The 22,877-nt window shown below is 41.7% G+C and overlaps 1 protein-coding gene across 1 annotated transcript in view; it reads left to right on the top strand.

Moving 5' to 3' along the window:
- The window catches only part of THBS2 (thrombospondin 2), a 35,208-nt gene extending 21,504 nt beyond the window's left edge, over positions 1-13,704 (top strand). Inside the window, exons 15-22 of the mRNA XM_071738896.1 lie at positions 826-985; positions 2,180-2,298; positions 2,839-3,073; positions 6,309-6,536; positions 6,993-7,264; positions 8,196-8,293; positions 10,527-10,666; positions 11,379-13,704. Of these exons, the coding sequence (XP_071594997.1) occupies positions 826-985; positions 2,180-2,298; positions 2,839-3,073; positions 6,309-6,536; positions 6,993-7,264; positions 8,196-8,293; positions 10,527-10,666; positions 11,379-11,386 (1,260 nt within the window). The 3' untranslated portion in view covers positions 11,387-13,704. The remainder of the gene's footprint in view (positions 1-825; positions 986-2,179; positions 2,299-2,838; positions 3,074-6,308; positions 6,537-6,992; positions 7,265-8,195; positions 8,294-10,526; positions 10,667-11,378) is intronic.
- Positions 13,705-22,877: the final 9,173 nt, after the last annotated feature.

Here is a 22,877-nt window from a genome sequence, read left to right as displayed (position 1 = left end):
GTATTTCTGAGGAATTAAATTGCTGGGCTAAAAACCCAAATATTTTCTAGTAAACAGTTTTTGCTTTAGCAGAAAAGAAGTTATTTAAAGATTTTTTTCCAAATAAAGTCCTTTCATATTCCATGATGCTGATGTAGCCACCACTTTCACTGCTTTGGTTTTGTTCCCTTCTTTGCTTTCCACACTGAGTACTTCCTCATGCTTGTGCAAAAGCCCATGTGTAGTTTGGATGTGTGAGGCATGAGGATTGTGCTTTGGCACACTTCCAAATTAGGGACTAAACTGAAATTTCCAAAATACCACTAAAAAAAAATGGTCTCAGGGACAGAATACTTTGGGTCAATGAAAGTATTTAATTTTGACTTTGGTTTTTGAAACTTTTATTATATGTAATAATACACACCCACCAAAAAGTCAGTCCTTGTCAATCAAAATATGTGGTTTATAAGTGAGAATATTGATATTAACTTGTTCCAAAAAAATCAGAGTACCATTTCTAGTTTGGTTTTTTTTTAATTATTTAATGATTAACTGTCCATTTTTTTTTAATTATATGAAATTGGCCTGATTTGACAGCACATTATGATTTATTTTTTTTTTTTAATCCCATGTACCAGTGATACACTTAATTTGGAATATGAGTACAGACTCTGTTCAAAATGCTACCCAGTGACCCTCAGGACCCTGCGTGTAGGTACAGCTTGTCCACAGAAAAAAAAAAAATGGATTAATATTTTGCCTTTTTGCTTCTGTCCAAGACAAGCTGTCACTTCAGAGCCAGGAGTTGTGATTTATATTCTGAAATCTCCCATTTTTTCCTTCTAGGACAATTGCCCTCTTCTCTTCAATCCTCGTCAGTTTGATTATGACAAGGATGAAGTTGGTGACCGCTGTGACAATTGTCCCTATGTCCACAACCCTGCTCAGATTGACACAGATAACAATGGGGAAGGGGACTCCTGTGCTGTGGATATTGATGGAGATGGTAGGCTTCCAGTTTTCAGAGGGAGATGAGCTACCTGCTTTTCTACAGGGGAAAAAATTGGGTTTAGCTGCTTAAAAAAGGCAGAAGAAAGGGAAGTTCATCTCTCCCTAAATGGTTACAATGGGTATTATTGAAGAATAAGTCACAGCTTGTCTTTTACTGGTGTGATCTTAACAAAAAGTCTTTCCTTTGTCTGTTCCAAAGTAATCAAGGTCTAATATAACACTTCTGTTGGCTTTCTCCTTTCTAGAGAGGGAAAAGAACATCAGAACATCCATGTGGTTAAGGCAATATCTGTAGAAATTAATCTGCTTTTCTATGAATGTGCTGCAAAGCCCACAGGAATTCAAGCACACATTTTTTATGTGTCATAAAATACTGCTAAAGGTGTTCATTTCATCTATCAGTTCATGCCATTATGATCAGAATTAAGGAGAGGGAAAAGCATTTGAATGTCTTTCAAAAATCATGTCCCTACAGCATTTCAAATTTATCCCAGGCCAGAATTACTAGAAGTTGAAGCAACTGTTTTGGATTTCCTTCAGTAACATTTTAAACTTCTGGATGCTCATCTGAATTGAACTTCTGAACATTTTTTAAGTCCTCTCATCCTCCTGATCCTGTAGTTCTCAGTAGCACTTGGGGAAGTGGTGCATTTGAAGAAACATGTAATCAGAGGTTATTGGCTGGAAGATTATGCAAATATCCAGCAACTATACAATCTAGGAGAAGGTGCTTGAATCCTTTCCTTATTTCTGTTTCTTTTTGTTATTATTTCATGTTGAGGCAACAGAACATTAACGAGGTTGTTTCTATACAAGTCTTCAGAAGCTCCATTGTGCTAGAGCTCTGTGTTCTGTGCCTTTCCTTAAAATGTGAGGGAAGAAAAGCCAAATCAAATTATTTTAAAAGAAAAATATCCTACCTCTTTATCTGTTACTCTGTGAAAAAGGGTGAAAATCAGGAGAGAGAATCAGCCCTTACTCTAGCCAAATCCTGTAGTAAAATACATGTAGAAGGCTCTCAGAGCAAGCAAAGTGGAACTGATACTATAATTTCTTCTAATGTTAGTTTTATCACTATTCCATGTTGTAACAATCACGAGCCCTGCTTCTTCACTGATTACTCCAGCAGCCTGCTGCTGTACAATTCTGATTTCTTAATTCTTTTTTTTGGTTGTTTTATCCCTCATAGACATTTTTAATGAACGGGATAATTGTCCTTACGTCTACAACACAGACCAGAGTGATACAGATGGTGATGGAGTTGGGGATCAGTGTGACAACTGCCCCTTGATGCATAACCCAGACCAGGTAAACATGAGAGACTTTCCTTAATGGTAATATCAGAAAAGGGCAGAGAAAAGAATACAGGAATTGCTACCAGGTCTTGTTTGCTGAAGAGGTGGATCATCACATCTCAGGCTGTCAGATCTCTTTGCATCAGAAGAAAGGGAAAATGGAGTGATGATGTTTTCTATACATCTACAAGGCTCTGAACTATTTTCTTCCCCTGTAGCAAGTGAGGACATCCTCAGGTTTGCAATTGGAAATTATCCTTGCCAGATAAATAACATGAAGCAACCAGAAGCAGTCAGAAAATGTTTCCTCCCTGTGATCTCTAGAATGAGAACAATGAAAATCAGGGCTAAAAACCTGCCCTGGAAAAATGGCTTGGCAGCCACATCTGATGCTGGAATAAGGAGCTGTATGAGTTTGAAGTTATGCTTGTGCTTTAAGCACAGTTGTCATAATGGTCTTGAAGAGAACTGTTGAGCAATTAAGTACCAGGCTATCAGTGCTTTTGTGTTCAGTAACAATAATAAATTTACTTCTTTGATTTTATTTTGTTAGACTGATGCAGATAATGACCTTGTTGGTGACCAGTGTGACAACAATGAGGATATAGATGAAGATGGGCACCAGAACAACCAAGATAACTGCCCTTACATCCCCAATGCTAACCAGGCTGACCATGATAAGGATGGTAAAGGAGATGCCTGTGACCCTGATGATGACAATGATGGGGTCCCAGATGACAGGGACAATTGTCGCCTCAGATACAACCCTGGGCAGGAGGACTCTGATGGTAAGAACTGTGTCATTTTGTCTGGTTATCTTAGGATCCAGGTATCATTTTGGATTATACAAATACTGATGTATTTAAAGAAAAAGACTTCAGGTCAAACTGAGCTGCTTTTGACATTTGTGACACTGTGGACTTCAATGGCATTGCACTGGCCAGGTTGGTCCAGAGTTAGAGCATTATGAAACTTTTGGCAGGGGCTAAAAAACACATTTACTTATTCCTACACCAGATTATTTTAAAAAAATAAATGTTTCTAGTTTTCACTGAAAAAAAAAAAATCTATTTTTCATTCAAAATGGAAAAAACTTCAGGAAAATATTTCAAGTAGCTTGAATTTCAGCTCTTTTAAAAGTGAAAGCCAAGCTGTTTTGTTTTCAAAACAAGAACACCAGACTGTTTTTTCAGGTTTTTAGGTCTATAATGGTTAGTAATATGTATATATTCTGGGGGAAAAAAGATTTTTGAGCAGCTTTTCTTAAATTTGTTTTATAGGCAGTTTAAAACTCATCTTGATGATCAGTTTAAGAAATAGATACAGAATTGTTGTTTTCTCCAGTACTGTGGTAAAACGTTGCTGGTCCCTTTCAAACAGATTTTTTTTTTTCTATATTTGGCAATATTTTAGTAATGAAGTAGTGTTAGTTTCCCAACCATAAATGTAATTTAGTACAAGATGTATATTATTCTATGAAAACAGCCATAAGATGTCTGGGAGTAATGGCCTTTGCAATAAATACAGGGAAGCAATTTCTGTTCTGAGTTTTATAGTCTGCTGGAGTCATTCCATGGTTATGTTGGAGAAATAGAAAGCAGAATTTAGTACCTACACAATAGAGTTTTATGTAAATTTAGAAAGAGAGAAAATCCTGAGCCCTGACTGAGTTCTTGGTAAGGCAGCTGCTTGCAGTGAGAGGTTTCAGGTTAGTAGTCAGCAGGAGTTCTTAAATTACTGAACTCTTCAGTCCAGTGGCAGTATCTCTGTACTTGCCAACCTCTGGAATAGCCTTTAAATTTCAGAAATAGTACAGAATAAGGATGCCCCCAAACTGGGACAGTTTGTTGTAGTCAGCTGTCACCTGGATCTTGGGAGAGAGACTGCTTTCATATCCAAAGTAGTCACAAAAAGAGTAAATTTAAGCACTTTAGCTCATCACTATCATGGTGGCCAAACTGAAATCTTGGAAAAGCAATAATCAAGCCAAAAGGTGCTCCCAGGCTCTTGAAGATGTGAACTTTAGCATGGAAAGATGAGGCCCTGGAGAGAGGTGTTGGACATTGCTGGGTAAACATCACTTTCTCATTTCCCTTGAGAAATCAGGGAATCACTGGGGTCAGGAGCATTAGGACTTCTCAGTTAATATTTAGATGCTCCTGTGACTCAAAAACCACCTCTAACATTGGCAAAAGGAATAAAAATTGGAAATTCATTCTCTTTCTCCAAGAAGTACTAAGACAAACAGGTGCATGAGCACACAGCTGGTCAGGATTTGGAGTTCTTCCTGCTCCTTGCCAGGGAGGAAAATGAGGCCATTTTACCACATATCTGAACTGCAGGAAGTCTGAGATATTAAAAGCTGCTCCTTTCTCTACTTTTTTTTTTTTTTTTTTTTTTTTCCTTTTTCCTAAACTCATTCTGCTTTTGCTCTGAAAGCTTCATGCTTCATAGAATCATCATAGAATGGCTGAGGTTGGAAGGGACCTTAGAGATCATCCACTCCAAGCTCTCATCCAGCCCAGGTTGCTCCAAGCCTCATCCAACCTGGCCTTGAACACCTCCAGGGAGGGGACAGCCACAGCTTCTCTGAGCAATCTGTTCCAGAGTCTCAGCACCCTCCTGCTGAAGAACTTCTTCCTAACATCCCATCTAAACCTCTTCTCCTGCAGTTTAAATCCATTTCCCCTTCTCCTGCCACTGGACACCCTTAGGAAAAGTCCCTCTGCAGCCTTCCTGGAGGTTCCCTTCAGGAACTGGGAGGCAGCTCTAAGGTCCCCCTGGAGTCTTCTCTTCTCCAGGCTGAACAACCCCAGCTCCTCAGCCTCTCCCCAGAGCAGAGCTGCTCCAGCCCCTGGATCATCTTTGTGGTCCTCCTCTGGACTCATTCCAACAGATCTGTGCCCTTCTTATGGTGGGGACACCAGAACTGGAGCAGTGTTTGAGGTGGGGGTCTCACAAGTGCAGAGTAGAGAGAGAGATTCACCTCTCTGGATCTGCTTATATGATATTTAGATAGTGCTGTGCTTCTTTGGCCTGGTAATTTACCTTTCCATTTGTGAATTATCTAACAGAAGGTCAGTAATGAATGAGGTGTATGATATTTGTTTCCCATTTTGTTAATTCCCAATTAAAAAAGATGCTGAGCTCTGAGGATGGCTACAAATGAGTTGGCAGTTTTGGTTAGACATTTGTTGCCAGTGCAATATCCAGGGGTGTCTGTTGTAAAAGCCAAGAGTGTGTCAAGTGTTTTTGTTGTTGTGTGGCAATGAGAATTTTTTTAGATGCTTCCCTTCACCACTTGCTATTCAAGGTAGGTCAGACCTTCTGTTTTCCCCCAGCAATATGCAAAAAATGAAGAAAGGAACTATATTTCCTTAAATATTGAGCACAGTGAAAGTGTTGAGCAGCAGCACAACTGTGACAAAGATGTCATTTCTGCAGTCTGAAGCATCTGAATGTTGCTGAGGGAACCTTGAGACAGAGAGAAGTCTGAAAAAATTTACTATCTTCCATTGTATTTAAGGATTTAGTAATGTGCAGGAGGATGAAGATTTTAAGACTGTTTGAATTCATCCCCACTGCACAGACTAAAATGTGGTGTTGTGGCCACATCTGGGACCAATCAATCTGAAAGTGTAATTCAAAGATTAGTGAATCACATCAACCTAGCAAACTTCCAACTTTTCCCACTCCAATTCTCAAGCCACATGGAGGCTGGGGCCAGATTGGTTACTGGCCTAAACCACTGACAGGGCAGTTTAGTCAAGAATAAAGAATGTCTAAATAAAGAATTTAATTTTTTTTTTATTTAATAAAAATTAAATAAAGGCTTTTTGTCTAAATAAATGACTTTGCAGTTAACACCAATGTATTTGAAATGGTCTTTGAGAGATTTGGAGAGTTCTTTGAGGAATGAGAGAAAAACATGTAGCACAAATTTCCTCCATCAGTGGGAGAGCTCTTTGGGAAGTTTGGATAAATTCCTAACAATTACATTCTGCTTCTTCACATTGCTTCTAGGTGATGGCAGAGGTGATATTTGCAAAGATGACTTTGACAATGACAATATCCCAGATATTTATGATGTGTGCCCTGAAAACAATGCTATCAGTGAAACTGATTTCAGGAAGTTCCAGATGGTCCCCCTGGACCCCAAGGGAACAGCTCAGATTGATCCCAACTGGGTTATTCGTCACCAAGGCAAGGAACTGGTGCAGACTGCCAACTCTGACCCTGGGATAGCTGTGGGTGAGTATCAGCTCTCAGCTTTATAAAAGTAACCAGTGATTTAGTGATTAGGAGAGCAAAAAGAAATAAAATAATGAAAATGAAAAAAAAAAAAATAAATAGATCAACCCACCTTTTTGGTGCTGCAAGCTTTGAGCTGACACACGGGGATGGTGTTTGTGGCCAAATTAAGGCAGCTCAGTGCTGTTTGCTTTTGATCTTCATCTCATCACTGTAATACACAAAATACCCAGTTGAAGAGCTTGATACAAGTACAGTGCTGGCTCTCTTCAACATCCCTTATTTCTCTCCAGAAGCTTCCATGCAATAGGTAAGCAAGTATAACTCCTTTCCTAGAGGGAGAGCAACTCAAAAAGATAATTTAGGACTCCTTGCAAAAGACAGGCTAGATCTGAGGCTCTTCTGTGTTGGAAAACAAGCCAGACTTGATGCTCCATCACTTTTGTCCTCTCCCAGGCTATGATGAGTTCAGCTCTGTGGATTTCAGTGGGACCTTCTATGTCAACACAGACCGTGATGATGACTACGCTGGCTTTGTCTTTGGCTACCAGTCCAGCAGTCGTTTTTATGTTCTGATGTGGAAGCAGGTGACCCAGACCTACTGGGAGGACAAACCCACCAGGGCTTATGGCTACTCTGGGGTGTCACTCAAAGTGGTCAACTCAACAACTGGTGCTGGGGAACACTTGAGAAATGCTCTCTGGCACACAGGAAACACCCCTGGACAGGTGAGAGATTTAAAACTTCAGGCCAGGGATGGGTATTGTTTAAGAAAAAGGGAGGTTTCTCCAACTGTTCCCTTCCTCACCTTGCTTTTTGCAGATGTTTATCAGCTTCTCTTTAATTCCCATATTACTCGTGTCAATAATGACATTTGCATTGTGTTTCAAAGAAAACATTACATGTATAGAAAGTTATGAATGGAAAAAATTGCATCTCTAAAAGATGTGGTGTGGTGTTGTCCAAAGAAAAAGGAGTACGAGGGCTCGGTTATCCACAAATCCTTTGTGACCTCCCTATTGGCATTTGCTTCTTCAGCATTCCAGATTGTTTGAATTAAATGTGGTTTAGAGTTCAGTAGCCAGTGACAGCCAAAGAGAAAAGAAATGAAAACACAGAGGGAAAAACTTGCTGCTGTTCCAAATAGGGCCCAGCCATGGAAGAAACTTGTGTCTTTTGGAAATGGGGATGGTGGGGCTTCAGACCTGGGGAGGAATTTTGCACTTTGAAGCTCTGTGCAGGAAAAAGACCTCTTCTGAGTGCCAGACATTGAAAGGAGCAAGGCCACAGGCAGGAACATGTGTGCAAGCTTTAATCCCTCTCCTTTGGTGGGGGACAGACAGAAAAAGTGGCACTGACTCTGGCAGCACAAGGGGTGGATGTGCAAAGTGGGGCAGGACTTCCAGAGAAGAGCCAGGTCTGATGCTCTTTCTTCAGTCATTCTGGGCATGATACTCCAGATGAGGAACTGACCCATAATTTAAGACACATTTCCATTGCTTTTACTCTCTGCTGATCATCCAACCAAATGCTAAATGCTGTTTTCAGTTTTATGCTCTGCTGCAAATAAGGTTTGGCTGCCTGTGGTGCTGCTGCAGGGGACGTGCAGTTGCTGGAGCACAGGCTGTTTCTGATCAGGATTTTGTATTCCTGCTCTAGGTTCGTACTCTGTGGCACGACCCCAAGAACATTGGCTGGAAAGATTATACTGCTTACAGGTGGCATTTGATTCACAGACCTAAAACAGGATTAATAAAGTAAGAAATCTTTGAGTCTCTGTTTTCTAGTAGCAAAACTGGTCTCTGATCTCAGAGCTATGTGATCGGTTTTGTTGTTTAGTACTGATTATCCTGATAGTTGTGTGGCAGTTTGTTCCAGTATTTAGGGGCCATTTTGTTATCTTTAGAATAAGTTATTTTCCTTTTCAGATGTGTTTTAATTTAGCCTGGATTGTTCAGTATTTACATCAGCTAAAGAGGGGGAAAAAAAAATTCTTTCTCAATAGCTTTTCTGTAAAGGAACCAAAAATTCCTGAGCGAAACTCAAAGCAAGATCAGAACACAAGATTCCTCCCCAGCCTCTGGAATTTGGATGAATGAAATTAATTAGAAACATCAGAATTGCCACAGGGAAGGGGTCCAGTTGCCTGTCTACTGCAGCATCCTGTCTCCTCCCCTCATGGCTTCTGCAAGGCAGTGCAGAACCAGCCACGAGCACATCTGTGAAGCACACAAGGAGCTGTGGCTTTGCTGGAGCCCAGCTGTTTATCTGATGTTTCAAAGGATGAGCATTGACTGCTCATATCAATTTTATCTTCTGCTTCACTCCTGTAACTGTAGAGGATGTTTTAACATCCTGCACCTTGCCTCTTCAGATCTCGTGCTTGTGAACAGGGGAGTTTGATTTGGCTGTAAAAGACAAATTAGGATGGGCTGTTAGCTGTTTCTTGAAAAAAAGAGCTGCTTTATGTATCAAAGTATTGCAGGGCACAGCAGTGGTTGCCACAGGTCAAAAGGAAACTTGATTCTTGAGTTCTTGTTTCTGTTACACTTCTCTTTGCTGAATCTCCTTAGTGTCAGACAAAGCATTTTTGCTGGTATCCCATTAGATGAATACAGCATAATGAATTCTGTGGCCAAGAACATTAAATTCCTTCATTCTTTAGGGTCTTTTTGTGGAAAATAAATATATAAAATCTATTTCACTACTATTCTAATGAAACCATTTTATTTGTACAGAATAGCAACATCATTAGAGCTGTTTTTTGGTTTTGTGTTTTATTTTGTGGGGTTTTTTGGTGGGAGGAGTAATATATTAAACCTTCCCCATGTTTTTTGAGTTCTTGAAATTTGGAGAATTACTTTCAATTGGTGTAGGTGAACAGAAAACCCTCTCATCCTTTTTGCTGTTTTTACCATCATTTAAATACTGCTCTCAGAGACCAGTTTCATACTTGTCTTTGAACATCTTTCAGAAAAAATGTACACTTCAAGGCAGAGCAGGGGCTGCACTTACCTTTCTGCCTTGGAAGAAATCTGTCCTTAACCCCTGAGTTACAGGAAATTGTTCCAGTGTCTTCAACCCCATGTGAAGCCATCCTGCTTTTTGTTACTTCCATATTGTCAGTGTCAGCAGGACCAAAATCCCTTCCTTCAGAGTCTGCTCTAATTAACAGACTGCATTCTCACTTCTAATTTGCCCCAAAGGCTATTTTAGAGAGTGGGAGCCAAAGAACCTTGACTGTCTCAAGGTCTCCCATGAGAAGTGAAGAATTCAAGTTCAAAGAACTGGTATCAAGGATCTGGCAGAAAGGAAAAAAAAAAAAGAGATGCCTTTAGAGATTTTTTGGGTCCAAGGTGGGTTCCTGAAACATGGCAAAAAATCCCAAACCCAAAAAAACTCACAAAGCAGACTAAAACCACCTCAGATTGTCCTTCTTTTCCAATTTTTTATTAGTCTGTGCCCAAATCCTTCCAGCTTTCATTAAGCTCTTAAAATGTCTGCAACTGAGATCCAGCATGTCTCCAGTTAATGTTTTGTTTGACCTTAAAGGGATGGTTCTCCCAGTTCCTGATGTTGGCCCTTGCACCTCAAGCTCAATAATTCAGCCCCTCCCAAGCTGTGAAGACAACTTTGCAAAGTGATGTGGTGAGGTCTTGTGCTGAGCTCTGAGTTCAGAGGGACACAGGGGCTTATCAGTGAATCCTAAGCACATGACATAGTTCATTCCAGGAGACATGACTGCTCTGAGTAAAGAATTAGGAAATCTTTTGCAGATGGTGTGCAGAAACTGACTCCTGGAACAGCTGCACTGCTTCTGATGAATGTGTTGTGGCTGCCAGCCCAGGTGGGCCTGAGGTGGAGAGGAAAAGTGATCCTTGCACTGGAGCTGGGTTGACTGTTGCCTTGTTAAAATTAATTTCAGTTTTTAGGAAGCTGGACACTGCATTGTCTTCCTTGCCTAATTTAAATGGTGTTCTTCTTTTCCAGGGTTTTAGTGTATGAAGGGAAACAGGTGATGGTGGATTCTGGACCAATCTATGATACAACCTTTGCTGGGGGAAGATTGGGGCTTTTTGTCTTCTCTCAAGAGATGGTCTATTTCTCTGACCTCAAATATGAATGCAGAGGTTAGTTCCAAAAAGTCTGGAAAATGTTGAAGCCTTTGATAACCTCTGGAGCAAACACAAAACAAGGAAATGAAAAGTAGTTACTGAAAGCAGCCTGTGCTATTATATCTATATATGATATATCCATTCATTGGTTGAAATACCCTGACTGAAATACCCTTTGCCCCTATGGTAATCTCAGTTTGAATAACAAAACCCAGATGTTTAATGCTCCCCACCTGGAAAAAATGAGATGGAAATCCCTGAGTGAGGCAGAGGTGCTTTGGATTCTCTCTGCCTATCCCCTGTCCTTTGTGGGCTCTTTCAGGCTGTCCTGTGGGCAGAGAGCTCTTCCTGGATCACCCCTCTCTCATCAAGGAGACAGCAAATGTTGTTTTTATTTTTATAGGGCCTTGTCTAAAATGGTTTGAAAGAGAGAAAATGTTTTCCCAGGTTTTCATGTAGAGGATTTTTTAAAAATACATTCAGGTACATTGGTGCATGTAGATGTGTGTGCCCCCCTCTCTGTATAGGCAGCAACCTATTTTTATATATAGCTATTTTTTATGTATTTATCTTGTAAAAATGTCCTGGTAACTGTAGGAAAACACAAGGAAAAATTTGCAGGAAAATCCTTGTGCATCTTAATACCACAGCACGATGCACCTCCAGTCAAACCAAATAAACCAAGCCCAACTAACAACTTTTTTCCCCCTCTCCCCTTTTCTTTCAGATGCTTGAGCAATGGTTGCTGCATTACCAGCAAAGTACTGTAAATGCTGTGCAACCCAGACACCTCAGTACACCCTGGTACTCCCAGTCTCTTATTTTTTGGGTACCTCCTGTCCTCTGTCCTCCTGCTCCACCACTCCCCAGGTACTTCCTTGACTCCAGGAGTGCCTCAGCCATCCCTCCACCCAAGTGCCTTCTGACAGCCAGGATTCATGAACCCCAACCATGAGCATCTGACCCACCACTGAAGCAAAAGCTGATTGATACCTTGCAAAACTTTTTTTTTTTTTTTGTACAGCAAAAACTAGCAAAACATGTTTGTTTGTTTATTTGTCTTTTTAAAGGAATGACGTTTACATATAAAAATGTAATTACTTAATGTATTTATATATATATACATATATATATATATATATGGAGAGAAAGAGGGGGTTGATGATTATCAGTCAGTGTCTTAATGTGAGGAAAAACGTGTTTGAGTAACTTTTAAGGTGTATTGGTTGACACTTCCTTGCTCTGACCAGGGCTGGTCTTCAGTAACACAAAACCTTTGGGTTTTAATTTTAGCAAAGTAGTGGAGGGCCACACAAACCAGATCTATAAAACCCATGAAAATGCCTCTGGATAATAAAGTAAAGGTCAATAATGAACACTTCTTGATCCAAAAAGATGTTCTTTAGCTGATGATTTAGTAACAATAATTAAAATTGCAGTTGGAAGAAGTGTCAGATCTGCAACTTAAAAGCTTTTTCTAGTAGAGACTCAATTCAGGCCAAACAGAATCAATACAGAAACTCCCATGTGGAAGGGAAGAATGATCCACATACCCTACAGAGATATCACTGTTGTCTGACTTCCAAAAAATGCTTTCCAGTTGTTCCATTTTTCTCTTTTGCATTTTCTTGTAATAAAAGAATATACCATGACCACGTGGAGCAAAATGAACCTCAACCACTTTCCCACCTCTGCTGCAAAAAGCACTTTGACATCCTGGATCCTGATGGGGGTTTCTGAAAAGGTGGCAATGCCACTTAAAAGAATTAATCTGGTGACATGAATTTAAGGTTCCATTTATAAATGATTTGTTAGTATTTATTAAGAGTATCACACCTTCTCTGATAATTTATTTTAAAGCATGGCATAGAGTACATCAGCAGCACGTTCACAAAAAATGGTATTTTAAAGCTATTTTTAAAAGCCTATCACAGTAAGTAGATCTTGTCAAAGCATGGCATACACTTAAGTATAGTTTCATGGGTTATATTCATGTATGCTTTGAAGTTAAGTGAGTAATAATAATAAGGAATTTATAAATGGAACCTTAACACATATCCAGTTACCTAATTTTAATATTTTATATTAGTACTTATGTCTGCTGTATATAGAATTTCTCAAGTAATGCTGAAGGGATACCAGTGTTTATTCTAAACAGATACAACAGTTACTCAGATATCCAATAGTATAAACATGTTAAACATTTTGTTTTATTTTAAGTTGTATGAGCTTTGTTCACAAGAAGAACACGTGCTGGTGTTATATTTTATTCATAGATGGGTTTACTAATGGAATAATCCAGTACCTCTGCCTTCTCCTAGGGCACAGTGAGCTAAATGTTCCATCTCCATTTTCTCCCTTGAAATAGATCTTGCTGTAGTCACTAGAAAGGAATCCACAGTTGCTGGCTTTATTGCACATTTTATACTGTTCATATTATCAAACCTTTTTTTGTTTGTTTGTTTGTTTAATTCTTGTTTCAATTGTTTTGTTGCTGGTTTGTTTTATTGTGAGGGATTTTTTTTTTTTTTAATGTTTTTTTTTGGTTGTGGGTTTGTTTGGTTTTTGGTTTTTTCCAAATCCTCTTCATGAGGCTTTTGAATGTTTCAGTTTCTTACTTCTGGTGGTTCAAATTGTATCCCTGAGTCCCAAGCAGAAGGTAAGGTGACTTCATTAAATGTAATGATTGTTATGGCTGTGTAGGGTTTTTTGTTTTGTCAGAGAGAGACATCAGTGTGGGGAGGAAGATGTTAATATTTGGACTGTATCATAATTTTCCTATGCTCTGTAAATTATTTATGATGTTTTAAAATTTCTTTTAATTTTTTTTTTTTTCCCTTTGCAAGTGTGTGTGTGTGAGAGAGTGAGATCAATGAAATTTCACCTTGTTTTGCCAAAGATTGTAAATAATTATTTATTTGTTTACATGGACGCAGCTTTTATCATTTAACGTCCTGATTCATTTAGTCAGATCCTCATTTTCAAATATATATATATATATATTAAGGAATTAATGATAGGAAATAAACTGTTAAAAGGTTTTGTAAACAAAATTCTCTTTACCTTTTTTATAGTTAAAATAGTTCCTTAAAGAAAATACTCCACCCAGTGCATTCTGAGGATGTAAGTAGCAGATTGTCTCTGACAAGACATCATTCCCCATGAAGTTTTTATCCAGCAAACCATCCCAAGTTTTATTTATAGCTTTGCAACTGAAAAATTTTGGTACTGCTTCTCTTTTTTTATTATTTTTTCTTTTTTTTTTTTTTCCTTGCTGGACTTGCATTCTCCTGTTGGAACAAATATTCAGACCTTTTCTGTAACTGCTTCTGCTCTGAGTTCTATCTAAATCATCCAGATTCTTTTTTGTGGAGAATTCCAGGAACCAGTGGATTGTCACTAACTAAACCAAGTAACACACAAGAATTTCTCTGCATAATCAATCTTTGCCATATGAAACTCTCTCAGGGAGGGAATTTGAATTGGGTTAAGAAAAGCAGGAGTGCCTAGCATGCCAAAATGCCAAATTTGAGGTGTGAATTCATCACGTGCTCTTACAAATATCTCTATTAATTTTTTTATTTGCCTTCTAAATCTCCCAGCTCTTAGCTTTCCTGAGTTTTTGGCTCCAGTGTGAGGACTCAGAACATCACACAAGAAAGCCAGGCAGTCTTCACCACAAGCTTTTGATGAGTCCTTTAAAAATAATACAAATGTTCACTCCTGACAGGTGGTTTTCTTCTGTTTGTGCAAGAACTCAGTGACTGGCACTGTGCAGGTAATAAATTGATCAAGATCTTGTTGCCCACCTTCTCAAGAGTCCCATTTACATCTCTGGGATTTAAAGAGTTTTAGGCATCCACACTCTAGTGGTGATTCAAAGGAGGAAAATCCCTTCATGGCAACCAAACAAAATGCTGCAAAATGGATCCAGGGAAATAAAACCTCTGGCAACACCTGAGACCAAACCAGCAGAACTTCAGCAGTACAGAGTCTCTAAGAAATACAGAAGGAAAACACAGAAGAAATACAAAGTTCACCTAAAGCAGTGACATCCCTTGAGCTCCCTCCATTGTTGGTTTTGAAGATAATCAGGAATAAATGGGAAAAATATTTATTTAAAGATTTTGCAGCCTCTGTTTTCTTCCCAGAGAGATTTGGGTATGGCCTGAAATCCCTGCAGACACTGGTGTCACTGGTTTTCTCACAAGGGGAAGCAGAACAGAGTTGGCTCCAGTTCTGCCCCTGACTGCTGCAAGACAGTAGGAAGAATTTTTTTCATTTCTCTGAGCATCAGATTCCCACCTGCTAGAATTCAACGATAATTTTCCTCCCCTTTAAAATCCTTTTGATAAATTGGATGGATCTTACTGTTTCTGGGCCAGCCTAAAAAAAAACCAAAAAACAAAACACCAAGAAGTCCTGAAATGCCCCTGAAATTGAGCTCTGGGGAGAATTCTTGACCACTTTCAAAAAATAGATTTGTCAGATAAACTTGGGATAAGCTGCTGAATTCTGAAAAGTGAAGCATTTAGGGATTTTTCCATTATAATTCTCAGACATTTACCAGGGTTTCTCCTAGAAAAGCATCCACCCAAGGATTATACCTGGGATTTCCCACATCGAGCAACCTAAATATTGGGCTCAGGAATGCTGCTGCCAGCTGTGTCTACTCTGGGAGCAGCAGCTGAAGAGAGGATCAGTGCCTGGGCCAAATCCTCTCCTTGGGCAGCTCAGTGGGAGCCTTGCTGTGGATTTGAGGGATACCTGGATGAGATTCAGAGCTCAGCTTGTGCTGCAAACAGAGGAAGAGCTTTACAGCTCCCAGGGGAATATCTGCTCTCTAAAGAAAATCAAATAGCTGTGGCATTGGCACAGCCGTGTTAGCAGCATGGAGAAGAGCACTCTTGCAGCTCAGGAAGGCTTGGAAGCAAAGGAAAGCTGGGACTGATAGCCCTAAAATTCCATCTTTTCCATTAGTCTGCTTCTTGGAAGCTCCCACTACCAAATGCACCAGAGGAAGGTGGAACGTGGGCTTCAGGGGCTTCATCAGCACGGGCAGAGCTTCAACAGGAAGAAAATCAGTGGATATGGGATTCCATATGGGATTCCAAGTGCTGGGTCCTGCACTTTGGCCACAAGAACCCCATGGGGAGCTCCAGGCTGGGCACAGAGTGGCTGAGAGCAGCCAGACAGAGAGGGACCTGGGAGTCTGGATTGCCAGGAAGGTGACCATGAGCCAGCAGTGTGCCCAGGTGGCCAAGAAGGCCAATGGCATCCTGGGCTGGCTCAGGAACAGCGTGGCCAGCAGGTCCAGGGAAGGGATTCTGCCCCTGTGCTCAGCCCTGGGGAGGCCACAGCTTGAGTCCTGTGTCCAGTTCTGGGCCCCTCAGCTCAGGAAGGAGATTGAGGTGCTGGAGCAGGTCCAGAGAAGAGCAAGGAGGCTGGGAAGGGATCCAGCACAAGTCCTGTGAGGAAGGGCTGAGGGAGCTGGGGGTGTTGAGGCTGGAGAAGAGGAGGCTCAGGGGAGACCTCATCACTCTCTCCAACTCCCTGAAAGGAGGTTGGAGCCAGGGGGGGGTTGGGCTCTTTTCCCAGGCAACTCTCAGCAAGACAAGAGGGCACAAGAGGTCTCAAGTTGTGCCAGGGGAGGTTTAGGTTGGACATTAGAAAGAATTTCTTTCTGGAGAGGGTGCTCAGCCATTGGAATGGGCTGCCCAGGGAAGGGGTGGATTCTCCATCCCTGGAGATATTTCAAAAGAGCCTGGATGTGGCACTCAGTGCCATGGGCTGGGAACCACGGGGGGAGTGGATCAAGGGTTGGACTTGATGAGCTCTGAGGTCCCTTCCAACCCAGCCAATTCTAGGATTCTGTGATTCTATGATTCCAGTGCTGATGAACTCAAACCTGACTACAAAAAAAGGCCACATTATTATCTTATATCTTACCTGTATTTAGTACCACCTCAAGGACATCAAGTTACATGGATGCTGAGGGAAGAGAGAGTCCTGACTGCTGGTGGATGCAGGAGTTGAGTGCAATCCTGTTCAGACCAGCAGAGATCTAAAGCTGGCACTGGGTTTAACCAGTACCAGAACTCCCTGATTGGTCCCAAGATACCTGCTCTGCACCAAAAAATCAGAGAATTGTAGAGAACTGTGATGCTGCTGCTCCTCGAGGGTTTCCAACTCTTTCCTCCTCTTTTGCCTGGACTGTAGTCTAAATAAGAAATATAGAAACTAGGAAAAAAGAAAGTTAAAAAAGAAATCAGCCATTAAGGATACAGAATGATTTGCACCTACTAGGCCAATTTTAAAGTGAAAAATTAAGTAGGAAATTGTGCAGGCTTTTTACTAATCCTGGTTTCTTAAAGAAATGAAGCTGCCATGATCATGCTTCTCATCTGTCTAAAACCTGCTAGTAAATCCTAACAGAACTTTTGAGCTCATTGGGCACTTTTAATTTCTAGAGCTGTACTTGACATCATTTCAAAGATTATGAAGCAAATACAATTTTTGCACAGAAAGGATTAAAATTTCTCTTCCATGTGGACCCTCTTTTTCCTAGTAAGTCACAAAAGAGTGAAATCTTTTCTCATAATTAGCAGATCTCTAATCTCTCTTTGATGTCTGATAAAGGCCAAGCTCATGAGGCAGCATTCAGTGAAAAATTGGCCAAAGGACCCAGATTCATTGGAAGCCATTCCCTAGTTCCAGTGCCCATGGGAAATCAGACAGAACAGACTCAGACAAGTGAGGATAAAAATCTTGAATTATAAAGCATGAAAAAGAGAAACTCAAGGAAAGATTGGCTTTATTTGAAATTTAGAATAGTACATTAAAGACTGAAGGTGAAACTAGGGATATTAGGGTTTTAATTTTTTTTTTTTTTTTTTTTTTTTTTTTTTTTTTTTGTGGTTGAAGGCCTCTCTAAGGTGTGAATCTAGGATTTTTTTGTATTATGTCAAATTGTTGTCACAGCACAGGAATGATCCATACTCCAGATCCATGCATCTTTCACAAATTTCAAGACCTATTTTTTTTCTAAATCCCTTCCAGACAAGCCACTACAATCTTTTCTCCTAAAATATACATCTTAGCCCCTGAAATACTCTTTTTTATTTGCCACTGGGCTGTTTCCAAGTGCCCTGCTTTTTTTTCACATGCATAGGACCCAAATCTGATTAGGGGCAGAGCATTCTGTGCCTTGCAAACCCCTGCTCCACTTTATAAACACCCTGTACAAAGCTTTTACATTTACAGGAGTGAGGTTTGTGATCATTTCTGAGGTACAGGTCCTTTTCTGCCCAAATTTTGTGCCACCTGCTTTCTGTCTGGGCATTTGGTTGCTTTTCCACTTGTCTGGGTCAGGTTGTCCTCTTGCAGATTGTACTGGAGGGCTTGGCCAGTCCATTTAGACCTGAATTGTCCTTGACCCTTTTGGCATCCCCCCAGGTGGACCTGCAAGAAGCAGGGATGTTCCCACAGGTCCAAAGATTTCAGATTTAAAGCCCAGACTGTGTGCACACAGCAATAGTGGGGCAGACATACAGACAAATACTCAAAGTGGAAATAAGGGGTTCAGCTGCCACCCTTCCTGCCAGTAAAAAGAACCAAAATTAATGTTTACAACTCTTCATCTCTTCTGGGGGGAAAGATCTGAAAGCTTTAATTGCCCACAGGCCTAATCATGAGCTGATGACCACAGTAAAAAAAAAATTGCTGAGAGGTGTGAGCTCCCAGTGCAGTCTGAGTGGGGAGCTGAGGATTCCTGATGCTTCCCAGCATCCTATTCCTGCCTCTCCAGACTGTTTGCTGAAGGTCCTGGCAAAACACAACAGCAGCTCAGCTGGAATCTCAGCAGCTCTCTGGCTGCCAGCCTCAAGCTTGGCTTCAAAGAAGGCAGTTTCTGACTCTGGAGGAGAAACAAGGTGCCTTGCTGGAGATCCCATCCCATGCCATCCCATCCCATACCCTCCCATACCCTCCCCTCCCCTCCCATCCCATCCCCTCCCATCCCCTCCCATCCCATCCCATCCCATCCCATCCCATCCCTTCCCTTCCCTTCCCATCCCATTCCATCCCATCCCATCCCATCCCATCCCATCCCATCCCATCCCATCCCATCCCATCCCATCCCATCCCATCCCTTCCCATCCCATCCCATCCCATCCCATCCCATCCCATCCCATCCCATCCCATCCCTTCCCATCCCATCCCATCCCATCCCATCCCCATCCTCCTCCATGTCTCCTTGAACTGCATCTCCTTCTGGAACTCTGCAAGTGAAACCAACTCTGGTGATGTCAGGAGGATTCCTGTGTCACCAAAGAGCTGCTCCATGGGGAAAACTTGGAGCAGAGCCTGGAGCAAGCCCAGGCTTCCAACCCTTGGAGAAATTCTGCTGTCATTGAGTGGGGCTCAGGGAAATGGGCAGCCTGTCACCCTGTTCAGCAAATCAACCAGGCAGCAGGGAACAATTCCAGCAGAACAGTCCAAAGTCAACACTAGGATTTTTGGGAAGGATAAATGACACCAAAGAAGTCCTTGAAGAAATGGTGCTGTCATATTGCACCCACTCCAGGGGTCAAAGGGCTCCTTTATGTACAAGGTGATGAGGTCTTGAAAAGAAGGAGAGCTCTGCAGGAAGGAAGCAGACTAAAAAATAGTTTTCTGACCCTGAAGCTTGGAAAAAAATTCATGAGGCAAATTTACCCATAAGAATGCTTTAAGCTGGTTGTTCTCTCTGGGTGTATCCTGATATTGGTTGTTTTGTTGGTGCCTTTTTAAATACACAATAAATCTTTCCCAAGGGCAGGACTCTGATACTGGATTTACTTTCAGTGTCCCAAAGCCCATAAACAATGCCAGTGTGCACAGTATATTATTTTTTTCCTTTAAAACTCTCCACTACTGCCTTTTTTTTTTTTTTTTTAATCATCTTCATGTCTCAAGGGGATTAAGATGGTGTGGAGAATCTGTAGTATGCAGCTGTCCTCTGGAACTTCCCAAGTTTCTCCATAACCATAGAAACACATCACACTGTGAGCAGCTTGCATAACTCTATCCATTAATTCATGGCAAGGCTATAGTCTCAGGCTTCATAATCTTTGGAAATCTACCCAAAGGGTCTTATAACCCTTGTAAGACCCCAGAATTCTTTTCTCGTGACAAGTCAGGGTTAGATAAACCACAGTGGGGTTCTGTTATGTATCTATCTTATATTGGGTTTATTTACTAATTTTTTTTAAACTCACTCCCTTTGAACCTTTCAGAATGAAATAGGATTGCTTACAGAGAAGAGAAAGAAATGCAAGCCAAGGTGCAAGAGAGAACAGGAATATTTATAGTTCAGACAATGATGTAATTATTTTGTCTGGGTCAAAACGAGCCACTAAATCTTCCTTGGCAATTAAAACTTGAATGAAAGATTTTGGTTGAATCTGCTTCTATTTATGCAAGGGAAGAACTGAAGGGTGGTTGCCCGGAGAGGTGGTGGAAGCCCCATCCATCCCTGGAAGTTTTTAAGGCCAGGTTGGATGGGGCTTGGAGCAACCTGGGCTGTGGGAGGTGTCCCTGCCCATGCAGGGGTTGGACCTGGATGAGCTTGAAGGTCCCTTCCAACCCAAGAGGGCTTGGACTTAAGCTCTGCCAGGGGAGGTTTGGTTTGGATATTAGGAAGAAATTCTTTCCAGGGAGGGTGCTCAGCCATTGGAATGGGCTGCCCAGGGAAGGGGTGGATTCTCCATCCCTGGAGGTTTTTAAGAAGAGCCTGGATGTGGCACTCAGTGCCATGGGCTGGGAACCATGGGGGGAGTGGATCAAGGGTTGGAGTTGGTGATCCCAGAGCTCCTTTCCAACCCAAATGATTCTGGGATTCTGACAGGACTGATGGGGGAATGGATTCCAGCTGGAGGAGGGGAGATTGAGGTTGGATGTGAGGAAGAAGTTCTTCCCCATGAGGGTGGTGAGACCCTGGCACAGGTTGCCCAGAGAGGTGGTGGAAGCCCCATCCATCCCTGGAAGTTTTTAAGGCCAGGCTGGATGGGGCTTGGAGCAACCTGGGCTGTGGGAGGTGTCCCTGTCCATGCAGGGGTTGGACCTGGATGAGCTTTAGGGTCCCTTCCAGCACTGAAAATTCTATGATTCCACAATTCCCACTTCATGGAACCTCTCCTGGTGTTTTCTCCCAACCTTTCAGTCTCTCTCCCTTCCTCCCTGCTCCATCCTCCCCTGGGAGGGTGGTGAGGGATGGCAGAGAGCATCTGTCCCCTGGTTACTGCCCCAAGCCCTGAGCTGCTGCTGGGGCTGCAGCTGCTGGGTTTGCCCAGGTGGGAGTCAGAGCCCCAGGAGCTGAGCTGAGCCTGAGCTGTGGGAGTGATTCCAGGTGAGCTCAGGAGTGTGCTGGGGATGGGCATTTCCTGAGCAGCCTCACTGCTCCTTTCTCTGCTCTTCTTGCTGCAGTTTCGTGGCAGAACTTGGGGCTTTTTGTAGGAGCCTGAAGCAGCAGCTGAGCTTCAAAAGCACCTGGAGCCTCAGCCCTGGGAAAGGTTTTTGGTGAGCTCTTCGAGTTTATTTTCTTTGCCAGATTTCTGTTGATGCTTTGGCCAAGGAAAACACCTGGGTCACTTTCACTTTTTGTCACTATGATCAAAATAAATAAACTGATCTGCTTGCTGGAGCACACAAGGCTTAAGGTGTGAAGTGTGGGGTAGCCCAGGGTGGAAACTCCTGTCCCCTGGCTGTGAGCTACATGGTCAGAGCAGATCAGCTCTGAGAAAATTTCAATTTTATAAATTCCAAAGTAGCCTTGTAGCTCTCAAGCTCAAAATCAGCCCAAGAAATTGTAGTAGCAGTGGCTACCCTGCTGCATCTGGAGGGAGGGAGGGGGGGCAGTTTGTAAGCCAGGCAGAAGTCAGGAAGGAAAAGAAGAAGAAGAAAGAGCTTGGCTGAAGCCTGAAATATTGTGGTGTACTTGGAATACCATGAATTTAAGGTGGAGAAAAATCCTACTCTGAGAGTTTTGGTTGGAATTAAGAGGTCATCCTCTGGAATCCCTAATTATTGCTTCATTCTGTGGGGCTGCACAAGGCCTGTGCAGCAACTGAGTCATTTCTATTCCCAGGTGTAAGTGGGACTTAAGAAGGACTCAGTAGCACAGATCCATGTATATCCCCTTCTACCAGGGTGGATTTCACCTTGGGAAAGTTAAGAATTGAATGAACTGGTCAAGAAAACCATCGATTCACCTGTTTTTCCTTTGCTGTTTGTTCTAAAGAAAATGCCTGGAGTTGTGGGGAGGGCTTTGCAGTGGGCAGTGTGGGGGTTCTTCAGTTACCTTAAATAAAAAGAATATTATCTCCTTGGTAAGAAAGACTTCTGCACTTCATTAAGATGGAGAATTAGCATTTCTGTTGTAGAGGAGCCAAATAAATTAGACCCTCTAGTAATGAAAAGAAAATCACATTCCAGTGAGAGTCTTTGAAAAACAGCTTGGGCTTAAAAGTTGGGAAGCTGGAAGAGAGGCAAGCCTGGGGGGGTCTGAATAGAGACTTACAAGGAATTTTGGAAATACTTGGATAAACTTCATTAGCTTTACTGGACTCTAATCCAGATGACCAGACTTATACAGACACCACCAGTGTGGTGAAGAGGAACACTTTCCCATCTTCTTTTTTTCTGGTCTTCTGCCAGGATCACAGAAAAAAAACATTGAATGAAAACTCTGAGTATTCTGTGGGATTTAGGACATGTAGCAGGTGTCCTTTCAAGTAAGAGGATAAGTGCACTGAAGGTTTCAGCCTACTATTACTTATAACAACAAAGGTTCTGCATGGAAATGAAAGATAAAAGAGCAGAAGTTTCCCTTCAGAAAGCTTAAAGATTTTATGGCAGCAGGACTGGAGAGTGATTTGAATGTTCTGCCTGAGATTGTCTTTAAAGTAGGGATGTGTTTATTGTCTTTCATGAGTTCCATATGAAATCTGCTCAGATCACAGCTAGGTTTGCTCTTTTAACTCACTAAGCAACTTGAAAAACACATCAGAAAATCTCCAAGTCTGAGCTCTTTCTGGCTGGCTTCGTGCTTAGCAATAAAGATTCTGGAATCCCAGTTTATGTGAAATTGTGCTGAAGAGATTTTACAGCGTGGCCTGGAATGGAGAAGAAAAACTGTGTAAGCACTGAAGGTGGAAGATGCCAGTGAGAGGAAAGGAGCAGGTATCTG

This window comes from Heliangelus exortis, chromosome 3, assembly GCF_036169615.1.
Source record: "Heliangelus exortis chromosome 3, bHelExo1.hap1, whole genome shotgun sequence".
NCBI classification, from domain to species: Eukaryota; Metazoa; Chordata; class Aves; order Apodiformes; family Trochilidae; genus Heliangelus; species Heliangelus exortis.
This window is presented reverse-complemented; position numbering and strand designations above follow the sequence as displayed.